At 36.9% G+C, this 23,524-nt stretch overlaps 1 protein-coding gene across 3 annotated transcripts in view; it reads left to right on the top strand.

The window, feature by feature from the left end:
* The window catches only part of LOC109622131 (beta-1-syntrophin), an 804,166-nt gene that overhangs the window by 709,011 nt on the left and 71,631 nt on the right, over positions 1–23,524 (top strand). For all 3 annotated transcript variants that reach the window (XM_029875688.2, XM_029875687.2, XM_029875686.2), the window contains exon 7: positions 21,648–21,865. In XM_029875688.2, the coding sequence (XP_029731548.1) occupies positions 21,648–21,865 (218 nt within the window). The remainder of the gene's footprint in view (positions 1–21,647; positions 21,866–23,524) is intronic.

Genomic DNA, 23,524 nt, shown 5'->3' with positions numbered 1-23,524 from the left:
CCTCAGCTTTCAATCGATGTAAAAAATTTGAAAATCGGTGGTTGCCCTCATGGTGAAAAAAATGATTTGGTATAAAAATCCAAGATGGCGGCCAAAATCAATATGGCCGACCCAACTTTTTATTATTGTAAATAGTAGCTCTATCGTTCCTCTTTTCAACAACAATTCGTTTTAAGGTGGTTGTTGGAGAAACTTTCGAGTTATAACGGTTTAAGTAAGCCACCATTTGACCAAAATCGAGGGGTCTGCAAAAAATTTTGTGGTTCTAACTAACGGGGGGTCCATCAATTTGAGTAACCAAATGCATTTTTCTTACTTTTTTAGCGAGGGCTTTCAGAAAATCGGCACCTTAAACATTTTTGAAGACAAGGTGTAAATAGTGGGCCGGTCTCAGCGAGAATTACCCAATTATAACAATTGGATTTTTTTTCTAATAAAACACCAAATTATCCAAAATTTTAACATCGTTTCAAAATTAAAGATGCCAAATAGAGTTCATTTCAATTCCCTCTAATTTACTTAAATATAAATATGTTTTTACAATAAGTAACAATATAGCCGGCAATAAATTGAAAAAGTAATGGGATGAATATTAAAAATAGACCAATTTACTGAAAAATAAAAAAAATAACTGAAATCGCAATAATTTTTTCTCTTATTAATAATTTTAAGTTAAGTCAAACGTTTTTCAGAACTCATCATATAAGTCATAAATGGTAAAAATTTCAATGCTTTCGGTTCATTGAATCCGGAGATATAACAGCTCAAAGTTGGCTATCGGATAATTCTACCTTTTTCTAGAATCTTTATGACTGAGTGCAGAATGGCCCAAACGTTTTCAAATTTTGACCACTTCGAAGCAGTTTTCGAAAAGTTACAGCTAATTGAACTTTTTTTGATAAGTGAAAATTTTGACTGTCCCGATCATTTTGTCTATCCCCTGTATATACATATTTTTGGAACTTCTACATGAATTCCTTGCCTTCTTTCTTCAATTTTCTAAAAGATTTCTCTCCACGCAACCGGAGATTGGGGGATTCTAATACAATGCGGTTTGAAACATATACAAATATTGTATTAAGGCTTTGCATATACAAAAATTGGTAGGTGGCAGTATGCCAAAAATTGTATTGGCTTACTAGAATCTGGAAAAGGAAAATTTCGCATGTGTGCGTGTGCTCTGTTGCATTGGTTTCTCTACATTTGTTCTATTTTCATACTGGTCATGGCAGCAGCGGAGGCATCAATTACCAAAACATGTTTAAAAAGAAATACGGGCGGCGGCGGGAATCGAACCGAGACACTATAATGGTGATTCACAGTACCCTGCGCTCTAACCAGCACGGCTACTACTGTACATGGATTGACGAGAGGCTGAAAGCCATCATTAACAACACAAACGTGGCTTGGTGATGGAAGTGATACAGCCACCACACTGCACAATGAGCCCAGAGCCGTATTTACGAAGACAAAACTGTTAAAGTTTTTAGACACATATTGTGTTTTAGAAAGTTTCTTTTTAATTGTTGATCCTTTTCCCCATTATTGTTATGTCAAACATCTGCTTAAACTGATTCAAAAATCTGCTCTCTAATAATTTTATTTACGATTCCATGATGGATGGTGATGGATCGTTTAATTGGAAATTCCACCAATAAGCTGCGCCAGAGATCAAGCAAATTTTAAATTTCATATATCTCAGGACTCTCACCACTAAGAAAGATGGTGTCTTCGGGAATGTTATTCAGTTAGTGAAGAGCTTACAGTTAATGGTCCACTTGTTCCGAAATTTCGTCACTAAGTGGCACTAGTTACACATTTGCAAAATCATTCAAATAATTGTTGTCAAATTTTGTAAAGTATTCAACAAGCTGTAAATTTTGTTTTCTTTGAACGTGTTTAAGTCAAGTCAAAGGTTTTTCAAAGAGCTTTGTATTAGTCATAATTGTGCGACATTCCATTTCATTCGGTTCACTTAATCCAGAGATATAGCAATTTTTCGAAGAACCTCAAATATGAAACATTTTACTATAGAGTTGCTCCAACTTCATGTTAAGTTATCCAATCGAGTCCAAATTTGTACCATTTATAGCTAACTAGTTGTGCAACTGGCAGGTAAAATTTGAGAATATTTGGTTTACCTTAGAAAATATTACAGCTTGCTGAATATATTCAAACTATTAAATAAAAGTTGCATGCTTCAATTAATTTGCAACTAGCGCCGCCCACTGGCGCAACTTTGAAGCAATCAGCTAATCAACTGAGAGGCCTTAACCAAGCTAACAACATCACCGAAGACATCAACTTTCTAAGTGATCAGAGTCCTGAGATATATGGAACATAAGATTTGTATGCTCACTAGCGCCGCCTTGTGGTGGAATTTTGAAACAAACGGTCCATCATTTGTTAGTTCTTGACCAGCCAAATAATATTGCCGAAGACACCAACTCTCCTAGTAATTAGGATCATGAAATATTTGGTATAAACATTTCATCAGTGTTACGTCTGTTTGTCTCTGGCATGACAGATATCACAGACAGCAAGACGTAGCACTTGCAAAAGTTCCATACCGTATATCTTAGCACCATGATCACTTAAATATTCGGTGTATTTGGCAAAGTTGTTAGGTCGACTTTTGATGGGCCGTTTGAGTCAAAATTCCACCACTAGGGAGCGCTGACGATAAATCAATTTTTATATTCCATATATCTCAGGACTCTAATCACTTAGACAGTTGGTTTCTTCGGAAATGTTGTTTGGTTTATTAAGGCCTTTCAGTTGATTAGCTGATTGGTTCAAGATTCTGTCAGTAGACGGCGCTAGTTGCAAATTAGTAGAAGCATGCAACTTTTACTTATTATCTCGAAAATATTCAGCAAGCTGTAAGTTTTTATAAAAAGCAGGGAAAATTCTCAAATTGTATCTGCTAGTTGCACAACTAATTAGCTATGAATGATACAAATTTGAGCTCGATTGGAAAGTTTTACATGAAGTTAGAGCGACTCTAGTAATATGTTTCATATTTGAGTGTTCTTCGTTAAACTGATATATCTCATGATTAAGTGAACCGAATGAAATGAAATTTTGCACATTTATGACTAATATATAGCTCATTGAAAAACCGTTGACTTGACTTAAATACGTTCAAAGAAAACAAAATTACTCGACTAAAGTATGTCCACAGGGAAAAGAAGTTGCAACTTATTGAATACTTTTCAAAAAGTTCGAATCATTTGAATGTTTTTTTTTGCAAATTTGCTACAACTTTGTAAAACATTTTGAAATTGTATAGAGGATAATAAATCAGCAGATTTTTGGATGAGCCACACTCGAGTGACCGTACTCATTTCACAATAATACAAAAAAAATGAAAGAACTTGGCAGAAACATTTTTGTCTTCGTAAATACGACTCTAAACCCATTGTGCACTGAAAAACCCGCATCCGACAGTGTGCTGTTTACTAATGGAAAATTCCTAGTAGACAATAGGACGCGAAGCTCAGCAGCGAAGCGAAAGTTATTTTTAGAAACAACCCGGTTCAACTTCTCGGGTTTGAATATCGGTGTTTATGTGTAGTGGTATGGAACCTGTAGAACCGTGTAGCGCATCTTAATACAACGAATAGATTATGATTTAACACATTTTCTGTACGTATTTAATACATTAATTGGTAGAAAAGGTATATCTCAATTTTTGGTAGCCTTTCTTGTTTTGCGTGTAGATACAGAGGGATGAGTTATACTGCATATAGGGGGATTAGGGGCATAATGGACACCCTAAGCAAATGAGTATGTTAGGCCTGTATAACAGTCAAAAACTTAACATATTATAAGTTGGCTTACAACTTTAACTTGTTTCCTACGTATTTCAATCATTTACAGTTTGTAGAATGCCATTATTGTGAAGAAATAATGAATTGAAAACCGTGTGTTTTTTGGGGCTGGCAGCAAAGGTACGGGGCGAAATGGACACCCATCGGGGCATAATGGACACCCCTGCATATTGTATGCTGTATCTTTGAGAATATCGACCAGTTAAGTAATTTGCCAACGGAAATCAATACCACAGATATAATACTCCATCTTAGACGAGTTTACATAACTTCAAAGTTAATTAAATAAATTTTAGACTAAAATAATCGAATTGAATATTTTCAAACTCTCTAAAACGCCTAACAGTATGCAACGGCCGTACATCCATTCAGAATTGCCAGTGTTCATTTCGCCCCGAATGGACAACAACATTGAAATTGTTATTTTCAGTGTGTTCTGATCAAAAATATAATGCTTCATCCATTGCTAAACCTACGTATACATGTTGATAACCTAACAATTCACTTGTTTGTATGGTGGACACACTCAATCACTCGTAATACCTTATTTGCTGCTGCTTCGAGATTATAAGAAATCCACCATATGAAAAACATACTTCAATTTCAATGATATTTTAATTATTTTGAAGGAATATAAAGGGTACTTGTGAAAAATAGAACAATTACTTGTTCCTGTACACTTATGAATTGAAAGTTTAACATAAAAGTCAACGGTTTCGGCAAAAACAGGGGTGTCCATTTCGCCCCGGGTGTCCATTATGCCCCTAATCCCCCTATCATTCAAAATAGTCAGCTATCTCATTCGCATTCGGTACATGAGCATGAGCATGAGCATAGATGACCGCACAATTCGTAGTTGCTACTCCGTGATTGACCAGAGCAATCGAAATTGCACAGGGAACCAATGAATAGGGCTTGGGACTAGCTTACTATTCTCAATGTACACAGTTCGAGAGCTCTCAACTTTAATAGGGTTAATAACGGCGCCGGCCACGTCCTTACGGTCATCGAGGAGGGAATGTTAGTAAGACAAACGTTGTTATAAAGACCGCGAATCGCTGCATTTCCACGTTTGTCTCAGGAAGGATTTTTTTTTAGTAGGGTAAGGTACATTGTCAGTCCGGGAGTCACCTATGGTTGGTGATATGATTTGACAATGGATCAATATACACAATCCGCCGTTAACAACCGACCACTTTTCGACGCAGAAACTAGTCAAAAAGAAAATGCTATCGCGCGTCTCCATTCCACTAGGGAGCAGAAACCTTTAGTCTATTCCACACAGAAATACACTGAACGCGACTCACTTGTCGGCGCCCGGATTTTTTCTCGACCGGCGAGCCCGAACTATACACACTTTTCACTCTTTTGTGTAAATGCAAAAAAAAATAATCTCTCATTCGCATTCGGTACATTCGGAGAAAAAACTGCACTCGAGCAAAAGTCGTCAAACCTTTGCATTCAACTTGTTTCTCTATTACACAATATTTTACTCGAATGTAAGTTCCTGGAATGACGTTTCCCCAAAAATGCACAATCCACTGCACAGTGCACTGCAATGCAATCTTTTCTGTGGATCAGCTAGTTAATGCGCTGATTTGTCGCCCACGAAAGCGTTGGTAGGAATCCCAACAAAGCACTATTTTTTTACTCATATGTATGTACGTCTCAATTTGTGCCTTCTTATTGCAAAATGTCAGATTATGACATCTCCAAAATTCTAAAAACTTAACAATTCCCAAAACTACGGGAATTTCTTCTCAGGATCATCCGTACGCCACTGATGGGCCACTATTTGGCAACCCCTGTCAAAGGAACCCACCAGCAGCACCATATCATAGTAGGTAGTATGTGACAAATAAGGTTCCGAACCCGGGGAAAATTCTCTGCTGCAGTTTGTCCTCCCAGTCCAGTCGATTCCGCACCACCGGCAAACGTCAACAATGGCAAACGCAAATAAAAATGGTGATTTATTCAAGATTTTCATTATTTATTATATTCAAAGAAGTCTCTGCTTGGTCCCATTCGGTTCCGGACCGATTGAGCTCAGTCTCTCTCCATTTGCTTCTCGGTTCGGTCAGCTCATTCGTATGAAAAATAAACTTTAGTTGCACTTCGGACATGGGAGAGACCCTGTGCCTGGTGGGGCCTGAAGGAGGCACTCCCAGCACTGCAGCACAAACAAGGAGCTACATGCATTGCATATCCTCTGAACAAACATGATGTCGGAGCAAACAGCAGCAGAGCACACTTGGTACGGACGACGACCGACGGTTTGTTGGTGGTGGGATTAGAGCTTTGTCAGCAAAATGGGATTTCTAGCAGGATGCAAAGAGTGTCGTCGTCGTCGTCGTCGTCTTTCTAGGTCCTCAGTATGGCTACATGCGGAAATAAATGTGCTGAAAATGTTGTCTTCGACCTGTCGTTTGCTCTCCGATGGTGAAAAGTTAAGTGATTTTCTTTTCAAGCTGAGGAAAATCCCTAAAGTACGAATGCTACCTAGCTGTCTCTGTCTGGGTAGTGGGAGAAACATGAAAAGTTGCTTTGGATTGGAACATGTTGCCATCTCTAATTAGGGTTCATTTGCACAGTGTCATGGATGCTGATGGTCGTTTGAGGATTATTTGAGGAGGTTTTTATTTTTGAGCAAATAACCATTGGGAAGATGGATGGTAACGTGTTTGGGTATTACCACGATGAACATCTTTTACGGTTCAGTAATTAGAGTTCTTAGCCAAAAACAAAAATGTGCTTTAAATGTTTTGATAAAAAAGAAAATTTTAAATACAATTGCTCTTAACCTAACTAAAAAACCTATCATGTATGTTAAATTTTAAAATTTTTAAGTTTTTAAATTTTTACTTTTTTTTATTTATTTTTTTTATTTCTACCTTTTCATACTTTTAAATTTTTATATTTTTGTATATTTATATTTTTAAATTTTTTGACTTTTAAAATTTTTGAATATTGGAACTTCTTTACTGAATGACATTACTTAAACACCAAAAGACATTAAGAAGGTAGAACTTTGCAATCTCGATCGGCTGCTATCTCTGACATTGTTTTTTTTCTGACCTTTCACCCCTATTCCAACCCGCAGAAAAATTCGCAAAAACCCCCCGATCCGAGCCTCAATTTGAATTGCTAATTCTCACTCCAGCCCCAACACTTTCTCCATCCAACACCGAGCGATTATTATGATGGATCAAGAAGTACCCAGAAAAACGAAACTCCAACGGTTCTTCGTGTGACAACCGCCAGCAAAAAAAAAAGAACAACCGCTTCACACTCCGTCCAACAATGTTCACTTGACCTTTTCTCATACCTCCTCCGCAGCACCGCACACCGGATGGAAGGACAATCCGGACGGTGTATCCGCGAAAGGCCATCATCAAGTTGGTACTGTACTTGCACACCAAACACAGCTCGCATTATCTTCGTAATTCAATTGCCCGTAATTAGCGAAATTTCATTCTCGTTTCGTGACATTTTAATTTCATTGCTGCATAATTAAGTCCGACAGCGCGCAGTCAGGCGATGAGTCTTGAAAAGCGGTGTTAGCGCACTGCTGGAGTCGCGATTATTTTTCTCCGCCTGAGTAGGGCAAGGCGTAGGTGTTAGATATTGGGGGTAGCTCCGTACCGGACATCCGACGACATTCCATTCAGCACACTTCATTGAAACGGAATGCAAATGGAAACAATTCTCGCTTTATCCCTAGGAATCATCTTGCCATGACCCAGCCCAGCCCGGCAGCGATAGTTTTACAAAAATATCACGCTTGATTGAAACATCTCCTGTTACGACGCTCGCTGGAGTGAGGAAATGTCCTTGCAGCAGCAGTGTGGGCGGAAACGATCTCGTCCTCGTCGTCGTAAAACCAACATGTAATTACACACTCCTGCTCACTTTAGCTCTGCGTACATAACGTGGAACAAAAGCATGGGAAAATGATTTTCTCTCTGTATTTGCTGGCCTCTCTCCTTTGCATCAGTGCACGCACAGTGAGCGCAAAGGGATACAATTGCAAAAGATGACAATTTGGGACTGTTTTAATGTTTCTTGATCGTTTGTTTTACTTTCCGTAAATAGTGACTAGAGTAAAAGTGGCAATTTAGCACTATTTCGACCAAAAAGCTTGCAAATGGCATTTTTAATAAATGCATCATACCTAATTATTAACATTAATTCAGTTTTGTGTTCAGGATTTGCCGAAAAACTTATTTTAACAATTATTTTCCTTATTTTTTGCTTCTTTGCACCTATACTTGTGATAGTGTTCCTATAGTTGTGGATCCCATAAGAATTCAATGGGATGCAACACTATAGGAACTAATGTTAAATTTTACCTCCATAATAGGAACCGTGTACCTATAGTTAGTGCAAGATATTTATTAGAAAAAACAGAAATAAACAATGGTTTTTACATTTTTCCTGGCAAATTTAAGTGAAAAACTATTGATTAACGTTTTCAGTCTTTTTATTTTGTGGTTTTATCAATTTTAATAAATTATTTTACTACAAGGAGCTACTTATAGCACCACTATTGGTACATTTACCCTAGTATGTGGATACCTGATTATATTTATTTTGAAAAGACAAGGCATGACAGGCCCGTGCACAAAAAAAAGGTTCAAGGGAGTATTTTTTCCTAATTTTGGCAAAAGGTGGAGGAGTGCCTAATAGGGTAAGTCTACCAATTATGGCTATAGTACCAATTATTCGCCATAGTTGATTTTCACCCTTTAACGAGGTAAATTATTAAGAAAAATTTTGTGAACAACAGATCACGTTCACAAAAGATAGTCACACTCATTTAAACTCCACATTTTCCTCAAATCATGGTAGAAATAAATCATTTTCCTTAAAATTTCGGCTTCCTTGCATCCTTTTTCGCCATAGTGTACCAGTTATGGCTAACCCCATAAGGAATGCATGCAAATAGTGCGATAAGGAACCGAAGTTAGAAAATGTAACCATAACTGGTACAGGGTTCCTATCATTGGCACACGCTGTAATCAATAGTAAAAGTAGTTTTGGCTCCGCTTCCATATTTTTCCTGTGAAGTATGGACACTAATCTGTCTTTTAACTTATTGATGACATTCGTTGGTCATCTCGTTATTTTTGTATAAATAGCTTTCTTTAGGTAGTGCCATAATTGGTACACGCACCCTACTAGGAACATCAGCAACCGGCCCCGGCTTGAAACATGTATATTATTGAAAAAAAAAAATAAAAAAAAGCTCGCCATATCTTTCTTAAAAATAAGTTGGTGGAATTTCTAGAAAAAACCCAGATTAATCTACCTAGTGGTGATAGTGCCTTTCTCGTCGAATGTGTACTTTTCGTCGACGTTAGCCAAAATGTTCCTGAATCCTGAAAACACTTCAAATAGAAAAGCAACAATTTTAACAAAGCCATCATCGATTTTCGAAACTTATTGACTTATTAACTTATGACCCCCTTCCATCCACTGCGACAGCGGGGTGAGCGTCAGCTAATGCATGAAGAAGGTTAACTTTATTCACAATCACAGATCACTTTGTAATCTTCGCCAATGTTTATTTCAGCACACTTTAGGCTATATTTTATTTATCATTGGTAACATGATTCATGTAAAATTTGAAAAACGCATTCAAATTCTTGAATTTCATTTTCATTCAAATTTCAATCGCAATAAGAAAAGTGAGGGCACAACCAGCCGCACCCAAATTGTGAGCTGTAATTTTAGAAGCATAAGTAGATTGAATATTGAAAAACTGTATAAGGGGTTGATGCGATAAAATTATATTTTTTCCATAAAACGTTGATCCATCCTACTATACTTTTACACCGCAGAAATCTAAAATGGAGTGATTTGAAGAGATCGCTTTGGTCACGATTTTGTTCTCTTGCATATATAATCTCATAATCTTACCCAACGTTTACATACTATCAAAAAAGCCACAGTTTGATTTATCGCTTTGACCTTTATTTTGTTCACCTTTATATTTCCGCTATTTGATGTGCAGCTTGCATGGGTTTTGTTAAATTTTGCGTTTGACCACTTCCGGCGGGACACCAGCAACCGATTCTGGTTGTGTCAAATATGGTCTGCGACTATGTTTTTGTCAACTGTTCATCGGGTTACCTGAAATGCCGAAATTAAATGTGATCTGAGGCTATTTTCTTGCTAACCGTTCGGCAAATTTTTGAAAAAGCCGAGATTTTATGTATCGCATGCGTGATTTTGGTTACTTCTATTAAATCACTTCCGATGGAACACCCGCAACCGATTCTGAAATATTATTACAAGTTCTAGATGTGGCCTGAGACTATTTTGGGATTGGTGTCACTTCCGGCCCGCAACCGGTTGCGGAACACTACCGATAGTCTCTTAAATAGTCTGAGCCTATTTGCTTGCTAAAGTTTATTAGGTTATCAAAAAAGCCATGGGTTTGGAACTATAGTTTCGGCACTACTGACAGTCTATTATGTGCTCTTAGCCTACTTCCTCAATAACCGATCCTCAAGTTTTGTCAACTTTTATATACGGCCACTTTCGGCGGAACACCCGTAACCGGTTCCGAAGCACTACCGGTTCAGATATGGTCTGAGACTGTTTCCTTGCTAACTGCTCATCAGGTTATCGAAAATGCCGCAGTTTGATGTGACGCATGCATGGATTTGGTTCACTTTTATGTATGATACCTTCCAAGGGTACTGGTCCGGAACACGTAATTGGCCATAACTTCGGAACGGCTTGACCGATCCGAACCATTTTCAATAGGAAACAATGGGACCAGATTCCGCGTCGAATGAACCGTCGGTCATTAAAATCGGTTGAGGTTTACTGCCAAAAAGTGATGTGAGTTTTTTTTGTACACATACACACATACACACATACTCACACACACACATACACACACAGACATCACCTCAATTCGTCGAGCTGAGTTGATTGGTATATGTGACTTGACCCTCCGGGCCTTCTATCAAAAAGTCGTTTTTGGAGTGAACATATAGCCTTTACAGTACACTTAGTGTACGAGAAAGGCAAAAATTACAAATGTTTTTGAAGAGTCCAATGGCATTGGGTTTGGTCCTCTAAAACTCCTTTATGGTATTAGGATTTGTTCCTCTCCTATAGTGGGTGTAAGAAAATCAAGAAAATCGTCTATATGACCAGAGCTGTGCATAATCAGTCTTGTCAGTTGACTACTGACATTGCACCACCGTCACTATCACTGCAGGCCGATCAATATCAGGACGACAACGATAGGCAACGACTTGATATTGACCGACTCTTTAGATTTCTACCATTGCAAATTGACTGATATTTTTATGATTTTAGCCAAAACTCATTTATTCTCGTGACTAACGCATAATACTAGTTATGCCTATCACTGATATCCACACACCATCACAGTCAGTCCTGTTCTGATAGAAAATGGATAGTGACAGTGACGCCACAGAGCGCACGCTGACTTGGATCGCAGTCTGCTTATAAAAATCGGCGATTTGCTTAGCATTGACAGTGATAAAGTGCAACTCTGTATATGACTGACGCCCAAATCTGGAAAGCTTTTTTTTCTGATACATCCCCTTTTTATTTGCGCCTCCATTCGTATACGAAAAAATGTCCTTTATGCACATGAGATGACATTTCCAAATTTCAAGCGCCCTTGTAAATTTAAGCAAAGCTACCAATTTTCAAAATTTTTACTCCCCAATATTGTAAGGGAAAACTTCTTTTCCAGCATGAAGAAAATTTTAAATCCGTGCTCCTGAATATATACAACATGGTGCGGTAGTAAAAAATGCGAAAACTTCAAAGACCTGTCACAGGCTAAATTTGGGGTATATATGACTGTTTTTGTATGGCAGTGTATCAGACAATGTCTATATATTTTCAATAGAAAATAAAAAGAACTACATTTGATTTTTAACTTGTGATAATGTAAGCCGGAAAAGTGAATATCCAAAAACTGCGCGCCCAATGGTCATTAGACAAAATGGCTAATATACTAAAATTTTTAACTACAATTCGATATAAATACAAAACATACTAATCCAGAGTCATGTAGTTTCATATACAAGTTTTCACATTACATTCATATGCAGCCATTTCATAGAAATCAGGTGACCGATTTTGAACTTTTTTTTTTGTTTGAAAGCTATTGAATTCTAGTTTGAAGGAAAAATACATTCAATGGGCCAATTGCGTTTTTGTGCAAGAAATATGCAAATATATTAGATTGTTCACGTTTTCGTGGTCTCGAGATCAAAGAGATACTCTGATTTTATATTTTTATCAGAAAACTCAGGAAATTTGGCGAAACATATAAAAAAATCGGAGATGCCTGTTTTTCAATTTTTTGAAAATAAAAGGCCAAATTTTCCCATACAAAACATGTTTTTTTTTTTCAATTTGATTATATTTTGAATCTTTATACATGTATGGATACCAAAAAGACCAGGAATCACTCAAAAAAGCAATACAAGGCACAGTTTTATGAGAATTTACAATTTTCTGCAATTTTAGAGCAGCTAGTATCAAATTATATGACTCTCTATATTCAAAAAATCAGATTTCAAAATTTAAAAAACATACATTTTCGATTTTTTTGATATGTTACGTCAAATTTCCTGTATTTTCTGATAAAAATATAAAACCAGGGTACTCCTTTGGTCCCGAGAGGTTGAAAACGTGAAAATACTAATTTATTTGCATATTTTTTGCATAAAAACACAATTTGGCCCGTTATCCGTATTTTCCCTTAAAACTAGAATTCAATAGCCTTCAAACAAAAAAAAGTTTAAAATCGGTTAACTGGTTCAGTTCAGTTCAGTTATGATTTTTTGATTTTTTTTTAGTTTTTAAAAACCTTGATTTTTAGGACCACCCTATCTGAAAACGGAATAAAAATATACGGGTCTAGTTATTTTCGATGAACTACACACCCACCAAATTTCTCGATAATCAGAGTTGCACTATATCGTTTTTCTATGGAATGACTGTATAAGGTTTGAAGTTAAAAAACACTTAGGCATTATTTCCTGCCGCATACTGTACGTGCAAAAAAAAAAAATCTCTGTAGTATTAGGACTACTCCAAGGGGTTTCTGCAGAATTTCCACAGAAAAACAGAACTTTCTAGAGATTTATTGAGAAATAAGCCCTGGAAGGTCTTCAGAAGTTCTTCTAGATATTTCTTAAAAAACTTCTCCAGGAATTCCTTCGAAAATTAATTTCAGGATTCGGAAGTTTTTTCGGAAATTCCGTAAGGCATTCCTCCAAAAATTTCTCAAAGGTTCATTTTAGAAAATCTCCAGGATTGCTTTAGAAATTCGTTCATTAGTTTTATCAAAAACCTTCTGGAATTCCTTCAGAAACTCGTCGATACATTACAACACAAAAATTTCTCGAAGGATTCATTAGGAAAACGATTCATCAAAATCTTCAAAAGTTCTTCCATTGATTTTTTGAGAAAATGCACCAATTGATTGCTTCAGAAATTTCTCCTGTGATTCCGTTAGAAAATCGTACATGAAATCTCCCAGAAATTCTGCTAGAGATTCCTTCTGAGAATGCCTTTAAGAGTTATTCCAGAGATTTCTTTATAAAATCCATAGATACAATCATGGTTTTATCTGAACAGTTTAATAAATCCTTCAATGGATTTCTTTACAAAATGCTCCAGGGGTTTCTTAATGGAAATATTCCACGAACTCCTTCAGAAAGTTCTCCAGAGATTATTTTATAATATTATACATGCAATGCTACAGAAATTTCTCTAGCTTTCTATGAGTATCCTCAAAAATAGCTTCATGGATTGTTTTCAGAAATCTCTCCTGAGATTTTTCAGGAAATTCGTCCAAAGTTTTCTTTTACAAAATCAATAGTTCTGAATTCGTTTATAAATTTCGCAATGGATTTCTTTGAAACATCTTCCAAAGTTTTCTTTAAAAAATCTGTCAGGGATTTCATTAGGCAATTTTCCAGGGATTCATGAAAAATGTCATCAAAGCTTCTTTCAGAAATTCTTCTTCAGAGTAGCGTTCCTCCGTAAATTTCGAAAAATTCGAAAAAAAAAATCCAAGGAATTTCGATAGCAATTCCATTTTATAATTCTCAAAAGATTGTTCGGATTCCTTCTGGATTTTTGAGACTACTGTCCTAGTCTCTATTGGAGGATTTTTCCAAAAAATCTTCTAATATTTCTCAATTAAAACTCTTGAAGTTCCACCAAGAGTTTCCGAAGAAGTTTCCCCTGGTATTCCTCCAGGATTTTATTTTTCGGAATTCTTACTGATATTTCTTTAGAGGTATCCCCGGATTTCTTCACAAATACTTTCAGGGATTATACAGGAATGGTACTAGAGATTTCTTCAAATATTCCTTCATGAATTCTTTTAGTAATTCCTCCATGGATTTGTGCTGACATTAATTTAGAGATTTCTTCAGAATTATCTCCTAGAACTCTTTCAGTGCTAACACTGTAATAATGGTTTACACTACCCGCCAATAATATGGAATCGTTGCAATACCCAGTATTGCAGCACCCAAAAGTTTTGTATCACCCAAAATAAGGAATAAAAATGGAGCAATCCTAGAACCTACTTGCTTGTGGGTACGATTTAATTGCATTAGGGGGGTCATAAGTGATTTGTGCTTCAAAGACCGGAAATGATCACATTTTAGGGCGATGCAAAACTGTTTAGGGTATTGCAAACCTTGACTTTCGGTAATGGTTGCCACTATCTTCAGAGAAACTAGGTGGGGGAGGTTTATTTGAATATTAGTTTATTTTTTACTATTTTTAAAGGGTTTACTTACAATCAGTGCAATCTTTCTTTGTTGCAAGCTTTGCTAAGCTTTTGTCAATGGTGCTTTGGTAGCTGTACATGCGCTGGGTATAATATATCGTTCAGTTTTTTTTTATTTGAAATGTTAACTTATGCTATGTTTTTTGTTAAAATTGCGTATTTTTTAGCATTCTTTAGTATTGGATTGTTTTTGCACTATTTTGGTATGGACTGTACTGATATGGTTGTTGTACTAAGCTATCGATCCAAATTTGCGAAGACATGAAACCCATAAAAAAAACATCAAAACTCAGTACAATTAGTAAGCTTACACTTCAAATTTAAAAAAAACTCAAAAAATAACTAATCAATGTATTATATCTAGCGCATAGACAAATGCTTAACAAAGTTACTAAACAAAGAATGCTTTCACTGATTGTAAGTAAACCCATTAAAAATTGTGTAACAATAATATACAAATAAACCTCCCGCACCTAGTTCCCCTGAGGAAAATAGCAACAGTTACCGAAACGTAGGAATAAATCATAAACGTTTTCGTTCTAGAAAGTCAAGGACTGATAAGCCGAGTTTCCTAACCTAGAACAGAGATCTATCAGTAAAACTTTCGCACATTCCTTTCATAGCTAGGAATTCCTTCAAAAGTTCTTCATTGGATTTTTTCATAAATTGTCCTTCAAAGATTCCTCCTTTGGATACTCTTGAGGAAGAATCTACAACGGTTTTTTTTTCGAATCTATGTTAAAATTTTAAGAAACATTTATCAAACTTTTTAAGCAAGATTTGAACGTAAATTCTTAACCAAACTCCCGAGTAAACTTTTTGTGAAAATTAATAAGTACATGGAACATTTATTAAGCAGCTCCCGATAGATTTTTTACCAAAATTTCTTGCACATACGAGATATTTAGGAACAGTCTTGCGAATAATCGCGACCATCACGAGACAATCACTTGAACCGCTTTCTGGAGTCACCCTTCCCAAGGTGATACGAACCAGCTAGCATATCACGTCTGGAATGACAAACATGTTGTGGGTTCCACCCTTCGTAGCTTTGCAGCGATAGCAGTTGCTGAGTATGTTTCAGGCGAGTTGCGAGAGAATCAATCTCTCTGAGCAACGATGCATAACGGGCGAAGTGAGAGCGTTTTCCGTAGCCAGGGTGAACTGCGTGGTGCGCTCAATGTGTGCGTTTAAACTGAGCTATGCAAAACGAATAGGATTTATGACGTAGTACCGTGCTTGTGATAATACACATGCATAGTTTTACATGCTGTTGCGCGTGCATCTGCTTGAGGCGACGGAGAGAGTCATGACACTCACATGAGCCGTATCCAAGTCAGGATGATTGTAGCAAAACAAGGGTGACCGGGTGACTATGATGGGATTCTGTCTTTTCTGGTGTTAGCGACTGTAGAGAGAGCGCATCAGAAACCGCAGAGACAGGGTGACACAAGCTTGGTGTTTATCAGCTTTTTTGTGACTTGTACGCTGATGCTTCGCGACACTGTTTAGGAATATCTCAGAAGAATTCTTGGGATGTTTAACACACGAGTTTTCCGATGGTATTTTGGCAAAGTTGCAGCAGTAATCTTGTAGATATTTTTGCCATTTGTTTGTCAATATTACTCCAAAATTTTCTGCTGTGATTCCTTTAGGGATTTCTGCAAGTATTCATCCAAAAATTTTACTAGAATTAACTCAGTAATTCCAGCTGGTAATGCACTTGGAATTCTGTTAGGGATTGCTCCAGGAAAACTGCTGGTACTCATCAAGGAATTTCTGAGAGAACGCACTAGGAAGTCTTGCTGTGATTCCTCAGGACATTCCTTCCGAAAATCCTTCAAGAATACTTGGAGGATACTAAAGGTTTTAATTACTGAGGAAATCCCAGCAAGAACTCCTTAAGAATACTAAGTAGGCATATCTGAGGAAAACCTGTAAGGAATTTCACTGATATTCGAAGAAAAATTCTTTAAGATGAGAAATCAGGAAAAACCGCGAGAGGAATTTCTATAGAAATCCTTGGAGAAATCACAAGACGGATTTCTTTACAAATTCGTCTTGTGATTTCTCCAAGAACTTCTATAGAAATGCTTCTCGCGATTTTACTAGGAGAAACCTGTGGAGCAAAATCCCAGCAAAAATTTCCCTTCAGGCATTTCTAGCGGATTTTACCCAAGATTGTTGCATGAATGCCTCCAAGAGTTATTTTTGGCATTTCTCCGTGGATTTCTCCAAAAGTTCATTCAGAAATTCCTCTAGGCATGCCCACTGGAATTCCTGCAGAAGTTCTTTTTTTTTTTGTTATTCCTAAAGAGATCTCTCAAAACAGTTATCCACAAATACCTCTTGGAAATTTCTCAAGAATGTCTGCTGAGTTTCTTACGAAAATGCGTTGATAATGTGGTTATTCCAGAGATTTTCCAAAGGTTTCCTCCAGGAATTTCTTTGGGAATTTTCCCAAGAACACCTCTGGGATGACCTCTAGAAATTCTTGCAGGAATTTTTTCCAATTAATCTTGATGAGAATCACCCAGCAATCCCTGCTGTTATTTCTCCATGGATTCATCAAGGAATTCCTTTTGATTTCCTCAAAAGATCCTTCTGGATATCTCTATTCGAATTCTTAATTGAAATCCTCTTTATATTCCTTTGAGAATTTCTGTTGGCAATACTTCGGGACTGGTGCTGGGATATATCCAGGAATTCATTGTGGTAATCCTTCAAAAAGTCTTGCAGTTCTGCTAGGAATCATTCAGGATTTCCTGAAGAACTCGTAAAAGCAATAACTGCTACAATACCATTTAAAAATCCTTGAGAAATCCATGTGGCTTCTCCGAAAAATCCTCCATGATTTGCCCTTGGGATTCCTCAAGAAATTCCTCTCGAAGCTTTTCCAGGAATTCCTGCTACGAATCCTTCAAATTTTTCCAGAAGGAATCTTCTAGGAATGGCTCTTTGTTTTCCAGTATTGACTGCTGGGGTTCTTTCAGGAATTCCTACTAAATTGTTTTCGGGAACTCTTTCTGTGATTTCTTAAGGATTTCTACCTGGAATATCTCCACTAATTACTCTAGAGAGTCGCTCAAAAATTCCTGGATAATTCTGTGCAGGTCAGGGAAACCAAGGAAAAACATGGAGGAATGGTTGGTAAAATCCTCGAAAAGGAAGAAATTTTCCGTGTAATCTCAGCATGAAATTCTGGACAAATAATTACAGGAATTTCTTAACTAATCCTTGGTGTACATTTAAGCAGAATTATTAGGAAGAATTTCTAGATAAATCATCAAAAAAAATCCTTGAATGATTCCGCAAAAGATATCTCGCATAAATTTTTGGAGGATTTTTCGTAGATATTTATGAAGTAATTCATATAATTGAAAAAAAATCTGGTGGCGATTATCAAAAAAAAAAAATATCTGTGAAAATCCCTTGAGAAAACATGGAGGGAAGTCTGACAAAATCCTTAGAGAAATTAATGGAAGATTTTACGGAAAAATCTTGCAGAAATTTCTAGAAGCATTGCTGTAGGAAGCATTCTCGAGAAATTCTAGTAAAATTTTATGATGAATACTTGCATAACCCAGAAGTAATTTTCGACTTTATTTTTTAATCCAGAGAAAAATCCTTGGAGAAATAAGCACGTTTCCAGAAAAAAATCAATAATCTGTAAAATATTTTAAAATTCCCAAAAGTGTTTTGCCAAACTTCATACACCTGCCAAACATTTTCAAAAATCTTCGGTTTCAGTGCTGAAAATAATAATATAACTGTTGGTAATCGAATCACGCTTTGTTAAAAAAAAAATATGGAAATTACTAAAATTCAAATATCTTTCATTGTAGTAAACCAACTTAAAATCTCTTAGCATGAATTGAAAACTTAATATAGTGTTTTTCAATCATGTGGAAACAGTTTCAGAGTGATGAAACTCGGAATATTGGCGAGTTTTAGAGACAAATGTCATAATTGAGGGGTTAAAAGCAAAGTGATTTAAGTGACAAAATCTCTCTTCTGAATAAATAAGGTGGCAGAACCCCAGAATTTAAACGCGTGGCAGAACAGCATTTAAACGCATGCCGCTGTCCGATCACTTTTGCACATTTTAATCGCCTTGTCACGCTCAGAACCTGTGAACAAAATCATGTTGTACTTCATTAACGTTAAATTCAGCATATTGGTAGTTCCGTGTCAAAAATTGAGCTCCATAAATCAAAGCTAACCATAGTTACAGCATCTCAAACTTGGGCATTTTGTGTGAAAATCGGCGTTTGTCCGATCAATTAGCGCATTTTCTTATGGAGTATTGCGTTTGTTTGGTTACAAATCTGCTTACTCGACATTTAAGCTGAATTAATTGTGTGCAGATAGCATTATCCACCCATATTCGCGTCTACATCATCTAAACTTAATTTAGAAGAGAGAGAGAAAGAGTAACCTACATCGATATCGGCATCAGTATCTATAACAACAATAACTACAGCTCAGTGTCGACTCAGCTATGACCGGGGCATCACGCAGCTCATATTACTCCATCATCGGTTTCACTACATGTTGTCTTATCATCGTCGTTCGTAGTTTTTTGTACCTTACCTTTAAGTAAAATAAAACCTAAGCTAGGTAAAAGTTTTAAATAAAAGTTTGTGTGCATGCTAACGGACCAAGTATTAAAATTAAATAAACTCAGAAAGAACACTGATCGAACAGAGGGTGCTGTTCAAACAGCGTTGTTTCTTGTTGTGAATGCATGTGCTTTGGATCATTGGTTTGTGCTTTGTCGTGTTCAGTTTATTCCTGTGTGGAATGGGCCTAAAGCTTCTGCTCCCAAATGGGGTGGAGACGCGTGACAGGAGTTATTTATTATACATGTTTTCGTATACAAAAGTGGTTGGTTGTGCGCGAAAGTTAGTGTTTATAGATCACATCACCAACCAAAGGTCACTCCTAGAATGGCAAAGTACCCTAGCCTACTAACTTAAATTCCTTCCCAAGACAATCGTGGAGACACTGGGATCCCCGGTCTCTATGACAACGGTTGTCTAACAAACATTCCCTTCCCTCCTCGATGACCGTAAGGACGTGGCCAGCGCCGTTATTGACTATTAAAATTTTGAGTTCTCGAATTGTGCATATTGAGAATAGTACGCTAGTCCCAAGCCAATTTCCAAGCCCAAAGCCTTGTGCAATTGCGATTGATGATGACGATGATGATGAATCACGGAGTAGCAACTACGAATTGTGCGGTCATCTATGCTCATGCTTATGCTCAAATCAGTACCAAATTTTGAAAACGACGTATAATTAGTGCTACACCATTGATTATACGTGGTTTTCAAATTTTGTTACTGAAATAACGCATTTTCTTACGCTGTTATTTCCTTCTGCTCGGGATGTTTTGAAACACTTGTTTAACCCCTTTCTCCTCTGTGGTCATCTCTAAATACCATCCATAAACCTTCAAGATAACACCAGATTTGCTTGTTTATCTGAAGACTGACAAATCTTGCCAAGAGTATCCAGATAAATGACATACAACTGCCAAATTGTATAAAAAATCTATCATGTATTGATTGAGGTTTTAGTGTAACTAAGTGAATGACAAAACTGGATGCATTTCCTCATTTTTAGTTTTTGATTGTTTTTTATTATACAACGGAGCAATATTTTAGTTTATTTTTACCCACTGTGCTCCGGAATTCAATGCAACGGACTAATGGCCTTGAAAGGACATCCAGCCGCATGGCATTGCATTGCACTGCTGGTAGCTCAAGCACGGTAGAAATGTAGAAAGTACTCCCTTCCGCTAAATCCAACGAACGGACTATCCCCAACCTCCTCGGGCTTGGACACAAAACTGCCGGAAGCCGGAAGCAATCGGAAGGGATACGATACGACGACCATGTCACCGACGTCGCACTCGCCATCACCATCGCCATCGCCAACGCCTTCATTGTCAGGTCCTGCCTGGCTGGGCTAGTTGGCATTTAATCTTTTCACCCACTTTTTATTCGCGTGAATCGGGGACGGGTGAGCTGGCGGGCAGAAATGTTGGGCACATGGACGTGACTAAAATATGTGGGGTTTAAATGGGAGGAATGAGTAACGAAACGTCGTGACATTGAAAAAAAAAAAACAAAATATAAAAAACGGTAATATATACTACAAGTGAAATAAACACCTTCAAACCTTATTAAGAGTGGAGAGAGTGAAGTAAATATATAACAAACAAACAAGACAAGCAAACAGTAAAAAAATGGACAAGACTTATGTAAAAAACCTTACGTTTTATCAGTTTGAGTTATGAAAATGAGACAATTGTAATATGAAGTGAAACAGAAATACAGTAAAAAGCCTGCTATTTAAAAAAAAAGAAAAATGAAACAGGTAAAATGGCGAGATTGAAACAAAATAATTAAAAGAGAATTGCTACTACATCAAATGAAAATTAAAAAAAAAACTCGTTATTTGGAACAACGATAACTTTAAAGCCATTCAACCTGCACACTCCACTGCATCTCATCCTTTATCCATTGTACGTCTCCATTTTCCTTGGAATGCCTGTCGCATCACCTAAACTTCTATTCCAGTGACAGGAGCTGCAGCAGCGATCCGCAATCTTCTGCAACAGCGAAAAGAAGACCAACTTTAAACTGGACCACCGGCGGACGCGCAAGATACTAGAGAAAAGACACCAGACCAATCTTGGAATTTGTCGCTTCTCATCTCGGGCCCCATTCAGCAGCCGTCTTTCTGCGAAATAGCTTTTAATAAATTAAGTCCTTCCCGGGGCCAGAGATGTTCGTAATTAGAAAAGCGTCCACTCTCGGTGACGCCCCGCTTCTCGGATTCTTCCTGTCTGGGTGTGGGTGTGAGCGTGGGCGGGGTCCTGAACGTGAAAATTTTATCCATTACTTCACCGCCGTTGTCGTTGGCGTTGTCATTGGCGTGTCGTTCCTCGGAATCTCATCCCGTGCTTTCTGTCTTCTTTCTATCTGATCCCCCAGAGAACCGGTGCATAGAGCTGCACTCGCCTGATGGAATCCATTCGTGTATCCTGCGCGCCGTAGATCCCCAGGAAGCGACCACCTGGTTCAACGCGCTTCACTCGGCCATCGGCAAGAGCACCCAGAAGGCGCTACTGGACGCGAACCGAGCGCTGGCGTCAATTATCGGCGAGCTGAAGTTCATCGGATGGCTCAGCCGGAGGTGCGGCGGTGAACAGGTGAGTGTACTTATAAAGATAGTTGCTATTATGTAGAATATAGGGAGTCGAATGTGGAAGGGAAATTCGAAAATGATTGGCCACATCCGGACAGGTTACTGATTAAAGTACGTAAAATCATAGAATTTCGTGCACTGGCTGAAGCTTATCTTTTAGTTATTCTTTTTTCATGTTTCAGATTCTTGATCTAACATATATTTTTTCTGCTTCCAAATATCAACTCCTAATAAGTCAAAAATAATGAGCTTTAACTGTACACTAAGAAATAGAAACAAAAGGCTAAAGCCTAGAAGCTAAACGCTTGAAAATAAAAGCTGGAAGCTAAAAGTTGGAAACATCGGATGTTGTGACCAGGCTTTTTGTCTTTGATTACAGCTTCCTGAAATTTCCAACTCTTAGCTACTAGTTTACAATTTTCAGCATTAACATTAAACTTTTAACTTTAACTTTTATAACTTGTAGCTTCTAGCATTCAGCTTCTAGCCAATTTTTTGCCTTCAACTTCTACGTTTTCGCTTCTCGATTTTAGATTTTGGATTCAACCTGTACCGTGTACCCTAATTTTCTAGTCTTTCTTTGTGTTTGCAGGTTTGTTATTTTTTTTTTTTTTGTTTTTGGCCTCTTGATTTATAAGTTTTTGGTTTCTAGCTTTTTGTAGGGAAAATGTGTTGGTTACAACATTTCATAGTGTTGGGTTTGAAGAACTAATCACAGGTATTAAAAACAATAAACAATAAACAGTCCCCATTAAAACGAAAGAATCATCATTTTTCATCTAAAAAAAATCAAATAGTTGTGACTTTTCGAAAAGTGCATCAAATATTCTCAAATTTTCACTGTAAGTTTATCAACTATTTGTGTTATCAGTGGAAAAAATTTGGAAAATATCGAACTATTCTGCATGAAGTTATAAAGATTCTTAAAAAGGCAGAATTATCCGATAGCCAACTTTGAGCTGTTATATCTCTGGATTCAATGAACCGAATGCAATGAAATTTTGACCATTTATGACTTATATAATGAGCTTTAAAAAACTTTTGACAAAACTTAAAAATTTTAACACGGAAGAAAATTATAACGATTAGATTATTTTTCTAATAAAACACAAAATTTTCTTAAATTTCAACATCGTTTCAAAATTCAAGATGCTAATTATAGTTCATTTAATTTCCCCCCGATTGTCTTGAATACAGATATGTTTTGAAAGAAAGTAATAACATAGGCGGCAATCCATTGAAAAAGTAATGGAATGCATATTAAAAATAGACCAATTTACTAAAAAATCATAAAATTAATGAAATCGCTATAACTTTTTCTTTTGTTATCAATTTCAAGTTTGGCCAAACGTTTTTCAGAGCTTATTATATAAGTCATAAATGGACAAAATTTCATTGCATTCGGTTCATTGAATCCGAACAGCTCAACAGTTGGCTATCGGATAATTCTACCTTTTTCTGAAATGCTTGTAACTTCATGCAGAATAGCCCGATCTTTTCCAAATTTTGTCCACTGATACACAACTAGTTGATCAACTCACAGTGAAAATTTGAGAATATTTCATGCACTTTTCGAAAAGTTACAGCTAATTGGACATTATTTGAAAAGTGAAAATTTTGCCTGTCCCGATCATTTTGTCTTTCCTCTGTATGTACGTTAACG

This window comes from Aedes albopictus, chromosome 3 (assembly GCF_035046485.1).
Source record: "Aedes albopictus strain Foshan chromosome 3, AalbF5, whole genome shotgun sequence".
NCBI lineage: Eukaryota > Metazoa > Arthropoda > Insecta > Diptera > Culicidae > Aedes > Aedes albopictus.
The sequence above is the reverse complement of the archived record's forward strand: the minus strand, read 5'-3'. Positions and strand labels throughout refer to the sequence as shown.